General features: G+C 44.1%; 1 protein-coding gene across 2 annotated transcripts in view; it reads right to left on the minus strand.

Moving 5' to 3' along the window:
* Positions 1-895: 895 nt before the first annotated feature.
* Positions 896-20,615, minus strand: part of IL17RD (interleukin 17 receptor D) — a 65,125-nt gene continuing 45,405 nt past the window's right edge. The window contains exons 4-13 of one of the 2 annotated variants that reach the window (XM_037491351.2): positions 18,737-18,855; positions 18,112-18,232; positions 16,116-16,160; positions 15,865-16,016; positions 14,416-14,481; positions 13,422-13,476; positions 12,810-12,920; positions 11,886-12,070; positions 8,399-9,335; positions 896-7,636 (exon numbers count right to left, since the gene is read on the minus strand). In XM_037491351.2, the coding sequence (XP_037347248.1) occupies positions 7,524-7,636; positions 8,399-9,335; positions 11,886-12,070; positions 12,810-12,920; positions 13,422-13,476; positions 14,416-14,481; positions 15,865-16,016; positions 16,116-16,160; positions 18,112-18,232; positions 18,737-18,855 (1,904 nt within the window). In that variant the 3' untranslated portion in view covers positions 896-7,523. The remainder of the gene's footprint in view (positions 7,637-8,398; positions 9,336-11,885; positions 12,071-12,809; positions 12,921-13,421; positions 13,477-14,415; positions 14,482-15,864; positions 16,017-16,115; positions 16,161-18,111; positions 18,233-18,736; positions 18,856-20,615) is intronic. The other variant, XM_054694799.1, reaches the window with a different exon arrangement.

Below are 20,615 nucleotides of genomic sequence, written 5' to 3' on the forward strand. Positions count from 1 at the left end.
TAGTATCTGCCTAGTCAGATTCTTAAAATGAGTCCTTTTAGATTCATTTGCTGAAACTCTGAGTCAAATTTACTGTCAATATTTGAACTGAGAAGGGAACAAGTCACCATAATTGCTAGTCAAGGCTCTGTCTCCTGCCTTGTTGAGCTATGTTGAGAGATAATGTAGCCTAGTGATTAGGAGTGAGGATGCCTCCATTAGACACCTGAATCTCAGTGCTATCAAGTCTGTGTCCTCAGCAAAGCCTCCGAATCTCAAAAATGAGGATGCTAATATACCTTGCATTGGGTTGCAGTGCAAGACATAGAGCCTCTGCCAGAACTAGCCATGCCAACATTGAAAAGCTGCCTGTCATCACCTCCTCTCTGCCCCAACTAATGTTATAGGAAACTTCCCCATTGCCTTTGACCATGCAAGGACACTCACATGTCCACCTCTGCTTGGGTGGTTAGACTTTATCAAGTGGGTACATGAACTTGCAAGTAAGGTTTGCCTTAGCTCATGTCCCGGCTCTGTCACCAGCCAGCTGTGAGGTCAGACGTCAGTGACAGCCGGTTTCCTCACCTGCAATATGATGGTAAAAATTACCCAGTGTGTAACTATGAAGATGAGATAGTGTTACATATATATAAAGAACCTGGAAATCCAAGGTTGGCTTCCAGAAATTAGGAGAAATGGCAGAGGGTACAGGAGAGAACTCAACAGGCAAAACGACTAGCAGTATCCTGGGTGAACATGAACAGGGAGAAGGAAAGATATGCCAAGGGCAGGAGGCAAGGATTTAACAACTTTCCTCATTTGGGCAGTCAACAGTACTTCACTCTTCAAAAGAAACAAATGAGTAAACAAGGAAACCGCAATTTTTAAAATTATATGTCCCCAAGACCCAAGACCCTCACATAGCCTTTTTTTGTGAAATGGCCAGAATCCTGTGGCTTCTGTGTCCCTGCTATTTCTCACCCCTCATTCTTGTTTTCTCCTGCATTCCTGCCATTGTCTGCTCACTATCAACATGCCAGTGAGCACTTATATTCATCACCCTATTCCAATTCACCATGCAGTGAAGTAGGCTCTCTGATGGGTCCATTCCAGAGATAAGAAACCCAGGCCCAAAGGTGCCATTGCAGGGTCACAACTCACCCCGAAGTTGATGAGCAGCAAGATGTTAGCAGAAGAACAGGCACCTGTTTGAACGACAGGAAATTTGCTTGTGGCTCTCTAACATCATTGGTTCTTTTCAAATTTCTGCAAAGAAGGTCCAAATTTCTTCTTGATGGAGGTAACCTCTGTCCCCGCTGTAGACACCATGCAAAGGGTGAGGCAAATGGAGACCGGCAGCAGGCCCTCTTCTCAGAATGCAAGTGCTTCTGGCCACATTCACTTCCCAGTCCTTGATAATTTCTCCGTCTCTGAGGCGGAGCCTGCAGAAAACTGCAGTGGGAACCCCAGCTATTCGGGACACATGAGGTAGAATAATGAGCCACTACGCTCTTAGAACAAAACATTTTATTTGATGCAGAAACTCTAAGGTACAAAAACATTTTGCAAATGTCAGCTGTGATCTACTGTCACCTATTTACAGAATTATGTACACATCAAATATGACATTAACATTTTCAATTAAAAAAAGCTAGCACACTGCTACAGTCTGTCAGTGCTCACTATTCCACCAAACCCCACGAAGGACAAACTTAAAGATGAAACAAGCACAATGGCAATAACCACAAATTCCACAGGCTCCCCCTCCTAGAATTCAGTAATGGGGGCTTCTGCAGGGAAGAAAAAAATCTAACAGTGAAAGTAGAAGTTACACCTACTCTCTAAATGAACTCATTTGGTTTTTACAAAAGTTTTTGCTCTGTCCAGATTCATCACATTTTTTTCTTTAAAACAGACAATTACACATCAGTGTAACCCAAAGGTCTATTTTTTTGTCTAACAAACGGAGCAGCCAACCTTGCCTATATCATGTACAGTTTACCTGAAACTTTGCAACTGAAATCTTATTCAATAGTTATAAACATCAGATATGGATCACAATGGTTTGCTTTTGTCAAACTTTTGACCACAAAACACAGTGCTTGGTCAATTCAGAGCCATGGCTCCAGTCCTTTAGAATAAGGTAAAGTTCCTTGAGGAATGTGTGGGTCCTAGCTAAATTTGGGGATGAAGCCAAAGAGCAGGAAGGAAGACACCTAACTATAATTCCCAAGAGGTCCTCCACTGAACCTCTTTGCAAATTACCCCTTGTCTATCTGGCCAGCAATGAAACTGAAGTCTGCACCACTTAATATTGTACATTATGAATTTATAGCAATGTCTAGAAATAAGTAAAAATAGAATTCAAAATTGGGAGGGAGCCACCTAGAACACAAGAGCTGGTCTTGAAGCAGCTCAGGAATGACACAGGAACAAGCACCTAGTATTTGACCCAAGAAGGGGAAACAGCATGTGACCAAGGAAAAATCTGAATGTAGCAGTCCAATAATCCTCCAAGTGAAAAATAGGTGTTACACCATTTTTTAAAAAAGTGCTATTAAATGTGTAAGTACAAGAAGCCAGACACAAGCAATTCCCTGTAATCCCCATCCTGAGCTTGGTCTTGACAAGGCACTGATGTGAATAAAGCACCACATTCTGTTTGGGCAACTAAACTAAGCGTGAAGCTGAGAAACAAAATAGCAGTGAAAATTATTAGGCCCTTGGAAAACAAGAGCTATGAAGAATGGTTTAAGTAGGTGGGATTATCAGTGAAATAAAAACACCAGGGGGATGACTTCATTGCAGGGAAGGTGACCAGCTGTTCTTTCTCCACTACATGCCAAACAAAAGGCTGGTTTGAATTTCTGTAAGGAAGACTCACAAAGAACTATCTGATCAGCAGTGTAGGTTATAGAATCTCCTTTGCTGAAAATCCAGAATCCCATCCACAGCCATATGTCTACAATAATTCAGAGACAGCCCGGTCTGATGCCAGAGCAGAATATGCTAGATAATCCAAACTTTCTCCAAGGCCCCAAACTCTGAAATCACAATCAAAGCTATTGGCTTACAGTCATACTTCCTTTTGTTTATTTTTACCCTGAGCCTGAAGAGGAGATAATATAGCCAGGCTGACCCAACACCCCATAGGGAGTCCTAACTGATATCTCACTATCAGGAAAAACTTCCCTCCAGAAATGGTTTCATACCTCTGAAACAGTCAATTCACAGATCATTGGAAATGCAAAACATTGTAACTACCTGGCTGGGGCAAGCACTTGAGACATTCCTTGCCCTACACCTCACAATGCCTACTTTCCTTATGACTTGGGCTATGCTCAGAATTACACATCATCTAAAAAATTATTGAGCCAAAAGCTAAAACTATAAATAAGGTCTTCTAGATTCTGGAACTTAAGAGAAATCATTCCAAGTGTCATATTTTTTCATTGGGAAACAAATTGAGTTTGAAATGAATAATTGGCTTGCCTTTCTGTTGACACCCCAAAATGTAAAGAAATAATCAAAACAGTTAAAATATATTGACAATCATATTGATTTCCTTGGGGGAGCAGGCAGAAAGACACACTCCAGCTACTGGCTGCATTTAGTAAGAGCAATTTCTGGTGGCATCAAACTGTCTATAATTACTATGGATGACTTTCATTTCAAATCTTATAAAGGAGAGGTGGTAAATAGGCAGCTCATGGGTCAAATCAGGTCCACCCAAGGTTCCATAGGGCCTGCATTCACTTAAAAAATTTTTCATTTAGTTGCCGATATTTTAAAAATCAGAATTTTTCATAAGAATCAAGATTCTTAGTTTCTCTTGAAAAACATATCAATGCATGGCCACAACTGGCTGGAGCAGGAGAGCTTCAATTTGCTACAGTCCCCACTATTCCCTATAGTCTCTCGGACACTGAGAAGACAAATCATTGCCATGTATCATCCATCATACAGCTGTTTTACTTACACCTGGTCTGTGACATTGGTGCCCCCTATAGGCATAACATCTACCAAACAAGAGCAACAGTCTTTACATACATACCAACTGAAATAGGTTAACAACCTTCACATTGGAATTTTCCACCTCTCTCCAATAAAGACAGAGAGAGTAATTCCAGTCTCCTTAAGAGAGCCAAATTAAGTGGTTGAGGACTGTCGGGCTGTCTTTCTTTTGGAACGAGGATGTGTCGTTTCTTCTCCAGGAATAAAATCATTTCCCTTCCCCTCTGCCTTTGCTCCTTTTAAAGGAAAAGCTCAACTCTGAAAAAAGGAAAAGTTCTGAAAATTACACAATCCCACATTTCTGGAGGGATGGTCCTATTTATTGGCACTTAAGTCAGGGAGGCTGAGGTTAGGTGTTGATTTAAAAAAGAACACACATTTGCAACTGTGAAGTAGCAAGACTGATCTTTGCAAAACATCCATCGCTCACTATATATTAATTCCAAAGATGTCATCAATGTGAAAGACATTTTTCTAAACATCTGATCAGGGACTGTCCTCAGTTATTGCTAACAAGTCAGCCAAAAACCCTGCCTCATGACTTCATGGCCCCATCTCATTTTTGGTTCCAAATATTGTTACCTGCTTATGTCACCCACCTGTCACCCGAGCCTGAATGACTTCTGATTTCTTTCTAGAGATCAGTGTGCGTCAAGCCAGGAATCAACCTTCTGGAATCTCATCTGCCCGGTGTGGTTGGGCTAGGTCTATTGCTTCCAGTTATTCTCTGAGTGGAAATCACCCCTTCACGTGGGCTTTCACTTCTCTCATCAGTCTCCTGGCAGAATGTCAGCTGCTAAATCCCTCCTGCAGGGCACTGGTGAGTTAAGATGAACAAGTAGCTCTCCACTTTCAACTATCCAGGCCCTCCCTTGGCCCCCTGTCCAGAGGACATCATCTAACTTAGCCACAAATCATCTGGTCTACTCATGGAATCAAGGCCTTTCATTGTGTTTATCCCTATATTCTTCTTTCTCTAATGTCTAAAAGCCTGGGACTTGGCAGGTCCTTTATCTGAATTCCTTCTTATCATTTCCACTGTCCAGGAAACTGTGTGAGTCAAAATATGTAGCTCTGCCAGATGTTTGGCCTTAGTCTGCAATACACCCATTCCCATTTCCCATGATGAGATGGGAAGTAAAACAAACAGGCAAAACTAGGAAGGCAAAAGCAGGAAGTTGGATTTCTCAACTTATTCTGAGTTAGACACTCACACTGTGGCTTTATTACTTGGTATGTTGAAGAGTTTGATTTTGTTGAACATCAGAAACATCCGTATTTCAATATAAGTATCCAAACCCTAACTCCAGACTAAAACATCACCTGATCTTTGAACCAGGACATTTGTTCCCTTCCATGTTCATAACCAGTGAGTTCATTCAGCAAGCCTTCGCGCAAGCTCACAGAGCTGGTGGGTGCTCCCACTGCCCCCCCTCCTCCATGCCGTCCTGGAGCTACTTTGTCAGATGCCTTATTTTACATGAAAAGCTAAATAGCCATCCTAAAAATAGCTGCTACTGGTTTCTTTGAGACAAGGACCATTTCTTGGCCTCAAGAAGAAATCTCTGATGATGTTCCAAAGTGACTTTCCGTATGTCAGCAAGTCTGCACTGACCACTCTCCTTCACAGCACACATACCAAGGACGGAGCAGCAGCAGGTCGCGTGTGGGCAGTTCTGTGCTCGTTCTGGAGTCCATGGCGACAACATGGAACGTCTCTTCGACAAGTCGCCTGGGTTTCTGGGGGAGACCATTCTGCAGCTCATGTGTCCCCCAACCCCCCATGGCAGCTGCAGGAAACTTGATGCCAGAGAACAGACGAGCACGTTCTTTTCTCAAGAAGCTACCAGCTGCCTCTATGAACACGGAGTGTGGCATCTCCATCAAAAATACATACGAACCTCTTCCTTCCAACTAGGATGCAAAATGCCCCTTCCCCATTGCCCCAGCATGTGCTTAGAAGGAAAAATGCTGCCCCATCCCACCCTTTTCTCGGGATGTTTCTCAGGGTTTCCTGTCATGCTGGTCCTATTTTTGGTTATGAAAACCACAGTCCCCAGTGTGAGTGCTGGAAAAAGAGAGTGCCAAAATCCAACAGCACCCACAAGACAGGTGGAGGAAGATGCTTATACCCCCAGGGCCCAGGTGGGGGACAATTCCCCTGAACAAGGTCAGACAGCTTTACACACATACCAACTGACAGATGTGATCTGAGTGGTTTTCCTATTGGAAACAAATTCTGTAGAGAAGTCACTGGTAAAAACAAGACATTATTTCCTCCATTTTAAAGCAAATTCTCTCCTGTTAAAGTCTAAATGCCTATGTCGGTAGGATGGAGCACCAGAGACAACTCTTTCATTGGGTAAGGAATATAGAAACACAAAGTGAAACACGATTCACAGACTGGGGTGCGGGTAGAGTGCTTTGAGATTTAAGAATATACTGATTTCAGGTCCATGTCTTCTTTAAATAATATTCAAAGAGCACATTCATCCTTGCCCCTTCTTTTCAACTTCTTAAAATGAGGTCCACCATCAGTCGAACCAGTTCAGCAGGTTAACTGGCTATCACCTCCACACACTGCCATATTTCAGTGGATTCTGATCCCCAATATTTTGGATACAGCTTTAGACCAGTGACCAACTGAAGTATGAACTGCAACTTCCAGTAATACGGCCCAATTGGGCATCTGTCTCTTAATGAACTTCCGGGCACCAACATCTGAGGGTACAGTGCAGTAAACGTAACCTAGGGGAACCTGGCAGGCAGATCAGCTCCTCCTACACCCCCATGATACCTACTCAAATCAAGAGGAGGCCTTGGCTGCAGAGCTCTGGTGCTTCTACACACTGGCCAACCCATCTCAGCAAGAATGGTCACGATGGTCAGCTGGCTCTGAGGCCCCCACCTCAGCCAGCTCTGCCACCTACTATGACAGAGAGACTAGTTTTACAAAAGGCAATTACATCTTCAGTCACCCTCTTGATCTTTGACTCACAGCTTTTTTAACCATGGCATCGTAAGTCTTATGCCCCAAATGGACAGAACCATCACCTGTAATGATACGGATTACAGACAGACTGGCACTTGATTTCTGTGGCTGTTTTGGCATTGAAAGTGCTTTTTCTTCAAAGCATTTGAAATCAAAGTAGCCACCAGCAATCAGGCAAAGTTAGTAGAGATAAATTAAATTCTGAATGATCAGTGTAGGTATTTTTCTGCTTCATGTTACACAATTCTGCCCCATCTCCTAGAATTGGCTCTAATCCAAGGACTGACCTAACATGGCAAGATGTTATCAGACCTTATGGACAAGTCTTTCCGAACTCCATCTGGTTTAAGAAGATTGAAGGCTTTGCCAAGATACCTGGCAGAGGGTGGGCGCAAGGGGAGCAAGTACTGGCCCAAATTTCACTCTGAATATCCTTGTAGGAGACCTCAGCTCCAAGTGGGTCACACACCAGAGAGATGAGCTGAGAACCAGAGAGAGGCAGTAGCTAAAGTGGCAATGCTTAGTTGCTTCTGTTTTGTTACAAAGGGGCGACTGTGTGGAGTTCATCAGTGTAGCTGAGGCAACCAGGTTCTGCTTTGCAAGCCCCAGAGACGAGGAGCTTGGAAGGAAGGGCAGGAGGGTCCTCCTCACCTAGGGAAAGAAGAGAGGGTAGAGCCACATGTCAATGTACTTCACTAGGCCAGGTGCCAGGCCCACCTGTGGCTGGATCTGGATCTGAACTACCAGCTTGGCCGGGTGAGGCAGATATCCTAACCAGCTCAAGACAGAATACTCTCAGGCTGCTAACAGGTGCTAGTTCCCTTAGCTGAGAGTCAAGGGTATGCATGCATGGCTAACAAGAGGAGGCACCCTACTGAGCCCCCTGGGGAGGCAGGGCCCTCCTACAGAGCCCTCCTTCCAGGGCCTGTGCTGAATTATGACAGGAGAATACTGTGCCCTGTGAACCCCACATTCAATAAATGTGGCTTTAAAGGCACTGAGAGGGTGGAGGCCATACAAATCCCAACAGAGATTCAGGAACACAGAGCTTCATCCAATACCTGGGGCCTGATGTGTTGGAATTTGGGTTTTTATTAGCGTTTTGGTTGGGATGTTTACAGTTTAGAAATGTACCTATAATGCACATATTGTATGTTACATAATGTCCCAAATGGGGGCTGGGCAGCTCACCATAATCTGGCATTAGTATTTCTGCAGCTCACACAAATATTCCCACTACGTAGGATAAACCGAAACTCTCAAAGGAGCTGTGTTACGTCTCATAACGTTTTACTGCAATTTAAGGCTATACCAAAATCAGGAAAACACTTTCACAGATTTTGGAATTATGAACAAAGGCTCAGCCCATGCCAGGAACCCACCCCAATGGCACTCAGCTCCCCGGTGCCTTACCCAGGCCTGAAGAGGATGACACGCTTTCAGTCAGGGAAGACGTCTCTGTTTGGTCTGTAAAGAGTCCTTCCATCAGGGGTAGGGACAGCTCAGAAGAAGGCACAGAGGAGTCGTAGATGCCCGAGTCCCGCGGCATGTCTGAGGCACTGACGGCTTTCACCGTGTGCAGCAGAGGCTGCAGGACAGAGCTGCCTTCTGGGCTGGGTCGGGCTTCCGTGTCTTCGTCCAGACCTAACTGCCCACCCTCTGAGTACACGTCGGCCGAGGCCCTAGGGACAGCCACCTCGGTCTTTAGGCAGAAATCACTCTCAGTTCCTGGTTTGCACATGACATCGTTTAAAACCAAGCCTGAGTCAAACTTCTCCAGGACTGGCTCCCGGTAGCGAGGCGGGGTAGGATGAAAGGGAACAAACTGTTTCTCAAACCAGTCAGGTTCCTCGTCGATAAACTGGTGCATGTTACAAATGGCGACGTAAAGGGACCGGCCTGATTTGCTCCGGAAGTAGTTCCTCCTGCTGACATGGCCAGGGTACTGTCCCTGCTCCGGGAGGCCGGGGTCTCTGGAGTGTAGGTGGGAACAGAGCTGGGGAAGGTTGTCCATGAGCTTGTACTTGGTGCTCAGGTCCAGGATGCCGGGGATGTCTCCCTCACAGGAATAATCAAAGTAGACAGCGATGAACTTGCTGAGTGTCGCTGACGAGCTCTGCTTGGCTTGACGCAGCTTTTCGGCGATGGCAGCCACGGCCACCAGAAAGAGCTCCCCTTTCCCAGAGCCTTGGCTGCCACCTTTGTGCTTGGAGTTCTTCTTGTCCACAAAGTACTTCATGCCTTTGGAACACACCACAATGATGAATTGGGACTCATGGATCTTCTGGATGACCCATTCCCTCTGCCCTTCTCTGCAGAGACCAAAGTCTTCCCATAGGTCTAGAGTCACCTGAAAGAGAACATGGGACCTCACTCACCGCACAGCCTGGAGAGTCAAGTAACAAGAACGAGGATGTTTCAAAAAGGGGACGTCATCTGTGCAAAAATCATTATTAGCACTCCTGTGTGCAGACTCTGGGTACCTGGCCCTGAGGAACATCTAACATTCTGCAGGTGACAGTCACATACCAGGTCTCTGCAAAATATCCTCATTTTAGCATCAAAAGGGGTCTTGACACATACCCCCACTTATAAGTGAAGGGAGGAAAGCGCAGAGCTTGTAGCCACCTGCCAGAGTCATATGTCACATCGACCTCACATGCTCAGGGACCTGGAGTGTGGTGAGCGCCCGGAGAATGGAGGCACTGGAGTCGGTCTAGCTAATGAGTGAGGCTCCCTGGATTGGGGGGGGGGGAGGGTTGCTGGGGGAGGCAGATATTGGAGAGAAAGTTGGAAGGCAGTGATGGAGGTACCTGGGTGAGGGGCCCCCAAAGCAAACTCTAAAAATGGGGCTCAAACATTGATGCCAGAGAGACGCAGAATGCTGGATGACTTAAATCCAAGGAATGTGACTGACAAGGAGGTCCTCTGGGGAGACTCACATGGCCCTGGAGTCAGCCATGCTGCTTAGCAATTGGTCAATAGCTGCAGAGAAGGGCTGCGAACTGCAGTGACATGGTCATTACAGTTAACTCACTGGGGAGTGACCAGCACCTCCTGTCATGACTTCATAGTGGTCTTCTATATACATACAGCGCCTTTAACCCCAAGGGGGTGCAAGGGTGGAATTTGGGCAGCAGTGTGGGCACTGACCCAGGAAAGGAAAAGAGGACGTGTAGCCCCCTCAGAGGGCTTTACTTTCTTAGACCATTTTCATCTGCTTCTGCTGAAAATACCTCTTGGTGATTATGTCTTCTTTTCTTCTGTAATTCATAAGTATATCCCAAAGGTTATGTCCAAATGTGGCAGACACAGTCCCTAAGGGAAAGTGACTCTGAAATGACTTTGTTTTCCTCTTCTGCTCACCTGTGACCAAAGGGAACAAAGTCCCCAAGATCCATCCAGTTGCTGAGAATAACCCTTGGCTGTCCTACATTGTCTCCAATTCTTGATAACGTGTTACAATCTAAAAGCTAAGTGAAGGTATTATTTAAAAAAAAGTTTCTATCTTTGAATTAGCGATTCCATCTCCAGGCACCTATCTTTGGAAAGTCATCAGATCTTGAACTACTGAGATGTTTAACAATATGAAATGTCCTCAATTATGATGCATCAATATCATGGATCATGTGGTTATTTAAAATTGCAGTTTACAGCAAGCAAGCTATAAATCAGAGACATATGGTAGGGGAGGGGAGAGAGTGGGCTCAAAACAGGGGAGGGGAGAGCAAAAGAGACTATGGTGATGGTTCACGGGTGACTTGGTGTTGGGAACTTTATGGGGATTACACCTGAGAGGAGAAATCAAACATGGCACAAAAATGAACAATAATGTAAAATACATACATATAAATATATTAAATAAGTAAATAAAATAAATTGCAGTTTATACAGAGCTGACAGAGTAAAAAAATTATTAAAACAAGGAGACAGAAAAAATCAACTCCCCCAAAATGCAAAACCATAGTATGAGTTCATCTCTGCAGAAAAAGACTGGAAGGAAACACACCAAATATTAACTATGGTTGCCCTTTTCTCCAGGTTGGTATTATAGACCATTATCTACCATCCCTTTCTAGCTTCCGAATTTCCTACAGTACTCATATTTGGAAGATTTCTTCCCCCGAAGGCTAGTTATTTAGAAAGCAGAGCAAACTAGGTTGTGTTTATCTGAGACAGACTGTTCCCTGGCTACAGTCTGCAGGTGTTTTCCAGCACACTTGCTGATCTGCCTATCTCCACCTTCAAGTCCTAAGAAACCACATCATCCTTGTAAATGTGTCTTTTTTACTCTAGGGGGCAGTCTCACCATGTGGAGAGATTTTGAGAATCCTACTAACAGGCACAGACAAGTTGCCACTACACAATTCTTGAATTCTTGCATTTTGTAAGGAACAGTGTGTCTTCTGTGAGGACTTCAGGCTTCACTCTCAAGCTAACATTATGGTATTATAAAGAAGCTATCTATTAATAACAACAGAAAAGGAAAGAAACAAGAGCAAACCATTTAAGCACTATTATTTTCCCTTCTTAGCAAAGCTCCCCAAAGAATTGTTTAGACCCACAGTTTTGTCATTCTCTCCTTGGCCAACCCCAAGGCTCGCCAGGATGCCTTGAGTGACCACCCACCCCATCCCCATTCCATCCTCTGCACCATCCCAAGGTAGTATTTTTAATACTTATAAAACTGCCTGCTGCGTGGGTTTCAGTCAGGCGTTTAAGCAGCAGTGTGGCAGAGTTAGAACCGAGTGTTAGGACCTATCTGATGCTCACAATGGGTAGGACAGACTGAATGAAGAGTGAGGCTGAAGAAGGTGGTCAAGGTGCCCCCAAAGGCGGCCAGAGGAGAGCAGGCTAGGAGCTCATCTCAGGGTATGAGAGGAGCTGTTAGATCTCTCACCTCACAGCCACAGAAGTCCTGGAGGAAGTAGGCGAAACACTGAATGACATTCATGTGGTTCTGGCCATCTTTACTGGAGTAGCAGAGGAAGACCTTGGGCCGCGGCCGCAGTCGCTCTCTGGGGAGCGCCGCGGTGTACATGGAAGACTCGGAGCTCTCTTCATCTAAATGTGAATATATATTTTCTAAATTGGAAAAGAAGACAGGGTTGGTACCTGTGAGTAATGCTTCATTCTGCTCCCTAAGACTTGGGAGGACAGACATGAACTCCTCTATCACTCCCAGTTCCCCAGCCCTTGGGTCACCCTTGGGACATCCTTGGGACAGTGAGTTTCTCCAGTGGAGCAACAAATGGTCAAAATCTGCCTTCACCTGAAACTGACCTGGAGCAAGCCAAGAACACTGCACAGCCCACCCCCATCAGCAGAGAGCAACCAGAACCAGCTCTGGTGACCAAACACAACCATTAGATCAATTAACATGGGCAGAGCTGACCCTTTTGAGCTATAATTCAAAAAGGCAAAGTGCTATTAAGAATAGATTCTCAATAAATTTTAATCTAAGTATACACCTGTGTATCTGCCACCCACATGAAGATATGGAACATTTTCCTGTCCCCAGAAGGTCCCCTCCCCACATCTGACTTTCATAAGTTATCAAGTCCTACCTCTACCCTACTCATACCTTTAGATTTCCTTTCTGCTCTTGAATTCACTATCCCAAGTCTGGGACTAGAATGAAGCCTGTCCTTTTTATGGCTCTGGAGGTTAAAGTCAAGTATTTTAACTCTGGAAACTGCAGTAGCCAGGGGACTGACCGCAGGAGCCCAGGGGACTGACTGCAGCAGCCCAGGCTCCCTCTGTTGGCAGCAGCTCAACCCTGTGCCTTGGGGGGCCGGCTGGGGAACAACACACAAAGAGGCACCTTGTTGCTTCTTGCGGCACATCACAGTGAAGAGCGTTGCGAATGCGGATATGACGACCAGTGGCACCGTGATGGCGACAGCTCTGATGGGCCCAGCCCATGGGGAATGTACTGGGAAATTTCAAAGGGAAGGCTTTTAAACTTAAGCAGCATAACAGGTTCAAAGAGACATAATTTTATTTTCCTTCTTCAACCTAACCCACAGAACAGGTTCTAGGACCCCTTGACCACCTTTCCCTAGTACTGGCTTGGCAATTATAAAAGGATTCATTTTAAAGGATTGTAGGGAACAATTCCACAGTTAGAGTCTGCTGGGAAGGTAAATACCTTTGAGTGAGAATTTTGCCTAAGGAAACCTCCCCACCCACCACTTTTCTTCCGAGGACAATTGACTATTTATTTAGCCCCCTCCACACACACCACACACTGGCTTTGATCTTCCAGGCATCAACATTAGGGGGGAGGAAAGTCAGGTCTGCTGGAACATCATTTAAGGGAGAGGAGCTCAAGTTTTGCCGTGCTTTGTTTGCACAAACCATGAAGCACAGAAAGTATCAAATATCTTGGTTTGCTGTAGTCCAGAGCCAGCAATTCAAACAAAAAAATCCTTACCTGGCTTTAAGGCATAATGCATCACTTTTCTTGTTGTATTAGAATCATCCACTAGCTGCAAAACAGAGGATTCTGTGTTGTATTTTTTTTTTTTTAAGTGATAGCATCTCAACAGATTTTATTCATCTTCCCATCTGTGGGCAGTGGGGGCAGAAGGAAGGAGAGCTGCTGGTGCCTGTGACCCCAGACACATCCCTGTGGGTCACAGCTTGCTGCTACCACCTCACAACTTAGCTCTGACATGTTTCATGAATCTACAAGTGATTTTACTTACTGATTAATTCAACTAGTAAGTTTCACATTCTAACAATTTTCAATTATAATGGCATCCTACCACTGATTTTCCTGGGCCTCCATGGATGCTTTGAGAAGATACACCGGTTCAAAGCCATAGACTGCAATTGAGTAATGCAAGAACTAGGTGTTTCTACCAAATTAAGACATGTTGGTTCTCTATGAGTAGTAGGGGTTCTGGACAAATTTTTAATTTCCCCTTCTATTTTTCACTTTCTTTGATTTATTTGTAGTATTAATTTGATACTAGAAGAGTAAGACAAGAAAAATGTTCTTTTAAGAGGTATTTAAAACCAGGTATATTTATACAGGATATCAGCAGAAACCTAGAGGAGTATAAGCAGATGTAACAGGCACAACTTTTGCTTTGATATTTTATTAATAAAACAAAACTTTTTAATGCTAAACTTATATACTTAACATCTATCACTGAAGGGGTACTCCACAGAATTTTTTTTGTCAAGGTTATGTGGGTTATGTGGATACATAAGACAATTTGAAATACTTAATGAAAAAAAAACACTGAAGCTTAATTATATGTAAACTTTTAAAAAGCATGTTGAAAACCATGCAAAATTATAACTGTACACTCTTTCAATGGTTGAAATCTTAGTGCTAAGATTCCTAAACAGTAGGAATTCTACATGAACTGGAATCACACTGTAGAATTAATAATAGGTCATTCTTGAGTTATACACACCTCAATTATATAATCCCCCGGAGAAACATTTTGAAGGAGGCAGCTGGTTGTCTCTGTATTTTGTTCCTGCAAAGAAACAAAATGTTAACAATCTACTTCTTGGTTAATCATCATCAGAACCCCTCTTTCCTTGCCCCAGATTTAAAGGACACTTGCCACCAGTCTTGGTCAGTTTTTAGGAGATATCAAACAACCAGATCAGAAAGCTACTGTGTCTATCCGCCATGTTATCTAAACTTCGCTTTGATAAAAGGCACAGGACAGCCTATATATACCTATGCCTAACTGGTGGGTCCTCGGCAGGAATATCTGATATAAAGACAAAGAAATTAGTTAGCATTCCCTTTACCTTAAAAAATGATAGGGAAATTACCCCTCTGTGTTTGTGCATATTTTATTTACCATTATTGTAACATGAGCAGAAGATTAAAGGTCAGTGACAAGAGATGAGGGCAGTAGGAAAGCAAAACTATGAGAGACCCCATATCCAGGGCTGTGCTGGGTTCTGCTTTTATGGCAATTTTCCCAGAGAAATCAGGAGGCACTCAAAAAGGTGGAGAGAGAGATTTAATCATCACACCGGCGGGCCTAGTGGGATAGCTCCCAAAAGTCTGAGCTCTGAAGAGCAGAAATGGCAGGGTTTTTATACAGTTTATATGCAGAAGCTTGTCACCCCATCTATCACAGACTTTCTTTGTTGTTTGGGAAGGGGGTCAAGGTAGCCGAGGCTACTACTGTAGGCAAGCAGCACACCCACAACTTTCCACTCCAGCAAGCAGCAGAATCCAAGTAGCAGACTCCAAGCAGTAGACTTAGCAACTTGCTGCTTCACTGCCACAACCAAAAGCCTTTCTTGGTACTCATGTGGTGCAATCCTATGACCTCAATGTAATCTCTGCCACTCCTTCTCACTGAAGAACTCAATTTACTACGTTACCATCTAACCATGGTGTAGGTGTAGAATCAGCAGCCACTAGAATGCCAGACTTAGCTTCTCAATAGGGTTTTTCCACTTATTAACTATGTAACCTTGAGCAGGTGACTTCCCTGAGCCTCAAGCTCCATCTGTAAAGTGGTGGCGGTGGGGGGGGAATAGCAACCTGTCCCATAAAGTTATAGTAAGGATTCAATGAGCACAAAGCTTGATTATAGGTACACAGTAAGCACATGGTTAATGTTTTAAATACAGAAGAACAAACTAGAAATGCTGAATCTTTTGTTTTTTTGTAATACTTTTACTAGATGAGGTCACCACTGGGACAGCTGAGGTATAGATAATTGGGGAGTGAGAGATGATGGCAAAATGAGCCTAAGACATACCCAGTGGAAACATTCTGGAATATCTACCGAATGCTCAAAGTCCAATGTTCATGTTGAACTATCCAAATTCCAGGGCCCATGTTTCACTTTAAAAACTACAGTGTTCCTTTATGATGCCTGGCAGCTCACCTGTTTACAGGCCTTCCGTTTGAAGGGTCCTTCATGCTTGAGTTTGTAATGAACATAGAAGAAACGGAAGCCAAAGTTGTGTGGTGCGTGGTCGAAGGACACCTGCATATCTGGACCGTGCTGGGTGATGTTCAGGTTGCGAGGTTTCCAGACTAGGAGAAGGAAGGACCATGTTAGCTCCCAGAGGCTGCCCTGACACTTCAACAGCAGCAACACTCTGACACACGACAAGTAAGTACAGTTATACTTACAGGGTTTACAGGCCAGGTTGTCTGGCTGTAACAGCAGGTCACAGGCTATTAAGAGAGAGGCATACTTTTAGTGTTAGGCGAGTTTTCTTTGTCCATTGACTCAATAAAATATAAATATACTGTACTGGGTGCTGCTGGGGAGACTATAAAATACATCAAGACAACAATGGCTTCAGTACAGTGCACTTACATGTAAATCATATGGCATAAAAATATTAGTGCAGTTCACTTTATGCCAATAAATGGAAACTGTAAAGTCACCCAGATTTTAAAAGCTTGTCAAGCGCTACACAGTTTCACGGCCGGTTGCCAATGGCAGGAGGACCATGTTCAGGTGCTACTGCTGCAGGGAGGTTGTTTCGGCTGTAAACAGAAACAGCGCCAGCCCTGCCCCTTTGTGGGGATAAGTTTAGGCCCAAGAGAACATCAGATTGATCCTGGCAGCTGTCTCAGGATTGTTTTGCCTTCACCAGAATCCTGATTGGGAGTCCTCTGGATGGAGTCTAAAAAATGACATCCATGCATCTACTAAGTAGTAGCATCAGTGCTGAAAACCTGGCACCAAAGCCAGTAGCATTCAAACAGGATTTAAATGTGATAAAAACTTGAGAGAGGCCAAAGTGCTAATCCAGTTGCCATGCTGCTACCCAGGAAGAAGCCTCTGGAAAATGTCTCTAAGTGTCAAGGAAATCAAAGGCATCATGAAGGTCACAGTGTACAACTGATGATAAACGATTCTCCTGCCTCTGCCTTATCCCCAGATACACACATCAATCCTTGTGGGAAAAACTAATCTCAAATTACGCTAGATTGGATTTAGGTGAGCTTTTTATAAACACATTTTTCAAATCCTCTATCTGGTTGTTATGTGTAAGGTATCAGGAGATGTTGTAAAGTGCACATGATCTCTGCCTCATGGAATCATATTTTAATTGAGATAATGAGACTGATTATTATAAAGGAACTCTGCTGCATAGAAAACAACTACTGTTAAAAGAATAGAAAAAGAAAAAGAAAAATCAAGTCAAGAATTCTACAAACATTGATGTAGGCTGGAGTTGAGAACAAATACATGACAGAGGACGAGGACAGCAAGCAGACCACACCGGAGCTTATATCAACAGGACTGATGACTGACTGATTATCAGGACTGATGATCCAAGGCCCAGAATGCCAGACAGTAAAGACCTAACAGGAGGCAAAATGGACCTGCCGCAGATTTTAGGGTGCCTGGCTGAATTTGAAAGCAGTGATTCAGGTTAGTGAAAGACACTGCATACTGTGTGCAAAACATGGAAAAGGGAACCCAAAGGGTTGGGAGTTTGAGAGTGTAGACTTCTTTCTAGGGTTCAAATCCCAGCTCGCAGCAAGCCCTGGCACCTCTCTGTGTGTGATTCCACTTCTTATAAGTAGGGATGGTAAGAATAAATTCTTTGTAGGGGGTACAAAGTAAACTGAGTTACTATTTGGGAAGCATTGAGAACAAGATCTGGGACACAGATATTAAATAAGCTAAGCAATTATCTAGAAGGAGATGGTCTCAGGGACACTGCTTAATTTTCTTAATCAACTTCTAAACAAACACAGGCAATCAGTCACTCAGAGGTCACTCTCCTGATGATGGACCAAACATGGAAACACCTTCACACTCTATCCCTTATCCCCAAGCCAATTTATACCTTTCATTCCTGCCTTTGTTTTTTCCTTTTTAATCAAACTTTTAATACATGGCTGCCTTTCAGCACCTTAAAAAATAAATCAACAGCCATGTCTACTCTACTGTAGAGCAGGAATAGTGCTCTGGAAAGATGAATACTGGCTGGGCCAAATCTTAATTCAAAAATTGCATTTTTGCATACATTTTTCTGGATGCTTTTCTCCTCATCACGCATACTTCATAACAGTACTACTGTGCTCTTCAACACATCTGTCTAAAAGTGTCTACAAGCAGAAGTCTGGCTCTTTGTGGGAACCAGACAGGAAAGACCATACTTACTGCGGGTTCTGAAGAAAAAGGGGTGGTAATTGCTTTCATTTTTAATGGAAGGAAAAGGGACAATCTTAACAAAGTAATCCGTCTCAAATTTCATATTCAGGAAAGGTTGAGATTCCATTCCCTACAAGGCAATAAAAAAACGCATGTGACAACGTCATAGAGACGTGGCCCATCCCGCCACCCAACACAGGAGACCATCAGCCCTCCCTGACACGTTTCCAGAGCTGGGGCACGTGTCCCTGAGAAGGAGGAAGTCAGGCCTATTTTGTGGACCAAATTTGGGTTTGGATCCCTAACGAAAAATGAAGATCAATAATGCCGCCCATTCTTTGGCAAGGAAGCCGTGGCTTCAAAGCTGGTGGGAAGGAGCCCACTTACACTCCTGCAAGCACAAAGCCACCTTCCAGGATGCGTAACCCGAGAGGTGTGTTTACCGGCAAGAGGTGCCGGAGAGTTTGGGAGTGCGGAGCAGGCTGGTGGTGTTGCCTGCCGCTCTCGGCCCACCTTGGCAGGCAGGGTGGACCCCACAGCCCCTCCTTCTCCAGTTTCACAGGCTTTCAATAGACCATTCAGATGCCGGAACAATGGCGAGTCTTCAGGAGCACATTCCCCGCGTGTGACTTACAGTTCTTTTGAAGCTACTGTTGAGCTGCTTTGGGTCCTTTAGAATCAGTTGTTGGCACTGTCTTCCCTCCGACTTCAGCTCCTCCAGTATTACCCGAAATCCCTTTAGGAATTCGATGCCTAAGCAAAGCATAATGCTTTTATTAAAAGTGGACCTAATTACTTTTGAACACACTTTCCTTCCTCCAAGATTATCGTCCTCTTCACCTACACAACAGAGTTAAAAGCATTCTTACTCTGGCTGGAATATGAGTTTACAAAAAGGAAAACCCAGCATTCCTCTGGTACGGGCCAGGTGGTTTTTTGAACCATTATTACTTATTCATTAATCTCTAATCCAGCCAACCATTTCACAAATGCCTACTGGCGCTGTGACATTAGGTTCAAACACTGAGAGTCAAGTCACAACTGAGCATGAAAGTCTGCAGTGGAATATATAACCTCTGGGTCATTAAACAAGGTATACTCGCGTCAGTAATTACCAATGCTGACCAGGGACTCCTCCCAAATCATGTTTCCACTTTAAGTTTTAGTCCTGTATTTGTTGGCATGTTTCACTGAACAATGTATAAAATTCCCAACAAAGTGTATGTCTGCACCCAAGGGGTGCCTAGGCATGAGATTAAATAGCTTAGGAGAATGCCTATGTGATTTACAAAGCGGTTCTCGCCCTAATCACGCCTGAAAGGCAGACACCCAAGAGCTGCCCAGTGTGTGCTCTGCATACAGCGCTCAGAGCCCCAAGACGCCCACAGTGCCACTGAAAGGCGCCGGCCCAGCCTCCCGCCACCTGAGCTTCCCCCCTGCACGTCCGACTAGATGCTTTCAAAAGGATTAAGCTCTGATGGCCACTGAGCCAGTACTGGGGCTCTGTATCCCAGGGAGACTGAAGTGGTCCAGCTGCAGCTGGAGATCCCCAAAGCCGGCCTCAATTGGCGTGATATCGATTTCGCATTCTTTCTGAACTCTAGACAAGGAGACATTTTCAAACCTTCCCCTCCCAGGGCAAAAGTAATTACACAGGATGCAATTAACCAGGTGGGAAAATTATTGATGGCAAAGGCCAGGGAAATCTCTTTTCTCTTTCGAATAGGTTTTCCAATCCTATAATTATTTGAAGAGCACATATTTTCTGGTGGGTAGGGCAGACAAACTACAATTAGAGCTTCACGTTTTAGAGGGTCAGAAGATTAAGTGTACAGGTACTGACTCTGTCATGTTATGCTTCAAGTACCAAGCCTCTGTGGGGGAAAAGCCAGCTGACCCACAGTCTGAGATTCCAACATGCTGACAAAATCCAAGGCCTTTTGACTGCAAACTATTTAGTAACTATCACAGGAACTTGCCTTTGGAGATCCAAAAACAAACAAAAAGTGAACAAACATTTATTATTTATACTAAGATTTAATGCATGCAATGTTTGAGACCTTGTGTTTTAATGAGATTGGTAATAAGTATGATTTAAAGACTCTGCATCTCATAATTATATAAAAATTCATCATCAGGGCCTGTGGGACTGGGTGGCTCTAGTCCTATGGTTTTTTAAAGATCAACCTCAAAATCCACCACATGCCAAGCCTGGAGGAGGTGGCTGAGGCAGCAAATATAAGTATCATCACACTAACACCTTTATAATGGTATCATTAATGCGCAATAATTACTTTCCCATCATTCAATCTTCCTAACAACCATAGAAGGAAGGTATTATTCAGCCCACTTTACAGATGAGGAAACTTAGTTGTAGGGACACTGAATGTCTTATCCCAGGTCACACAGGAACTAAATGACAGAGGTGGGACTCAAACCCAGAAGCAACAATCTCTAAGCTTCTAACCCATATGCTCTTCTGTCTCCCAAGAAGCTGCCTTGACAGAATATGA

Source organism: Talpa occidentalis, unplaced genomic scaffold (assembly GCF_014898055.3).
Source record: "Talpa occidentalis isolate TD23 unplaced genomic scaffold, MPIMG_talOcc4v2.1 talOcc4.10, whole genome shotgun sequence".
Taxonomy (NCBI): domain Eukaryota; kingdom Metazoa; phylum Chordata; class Mammalia; order Eulipotyphla; family Talpidae; genus Talpa; species Talpa occidentalis.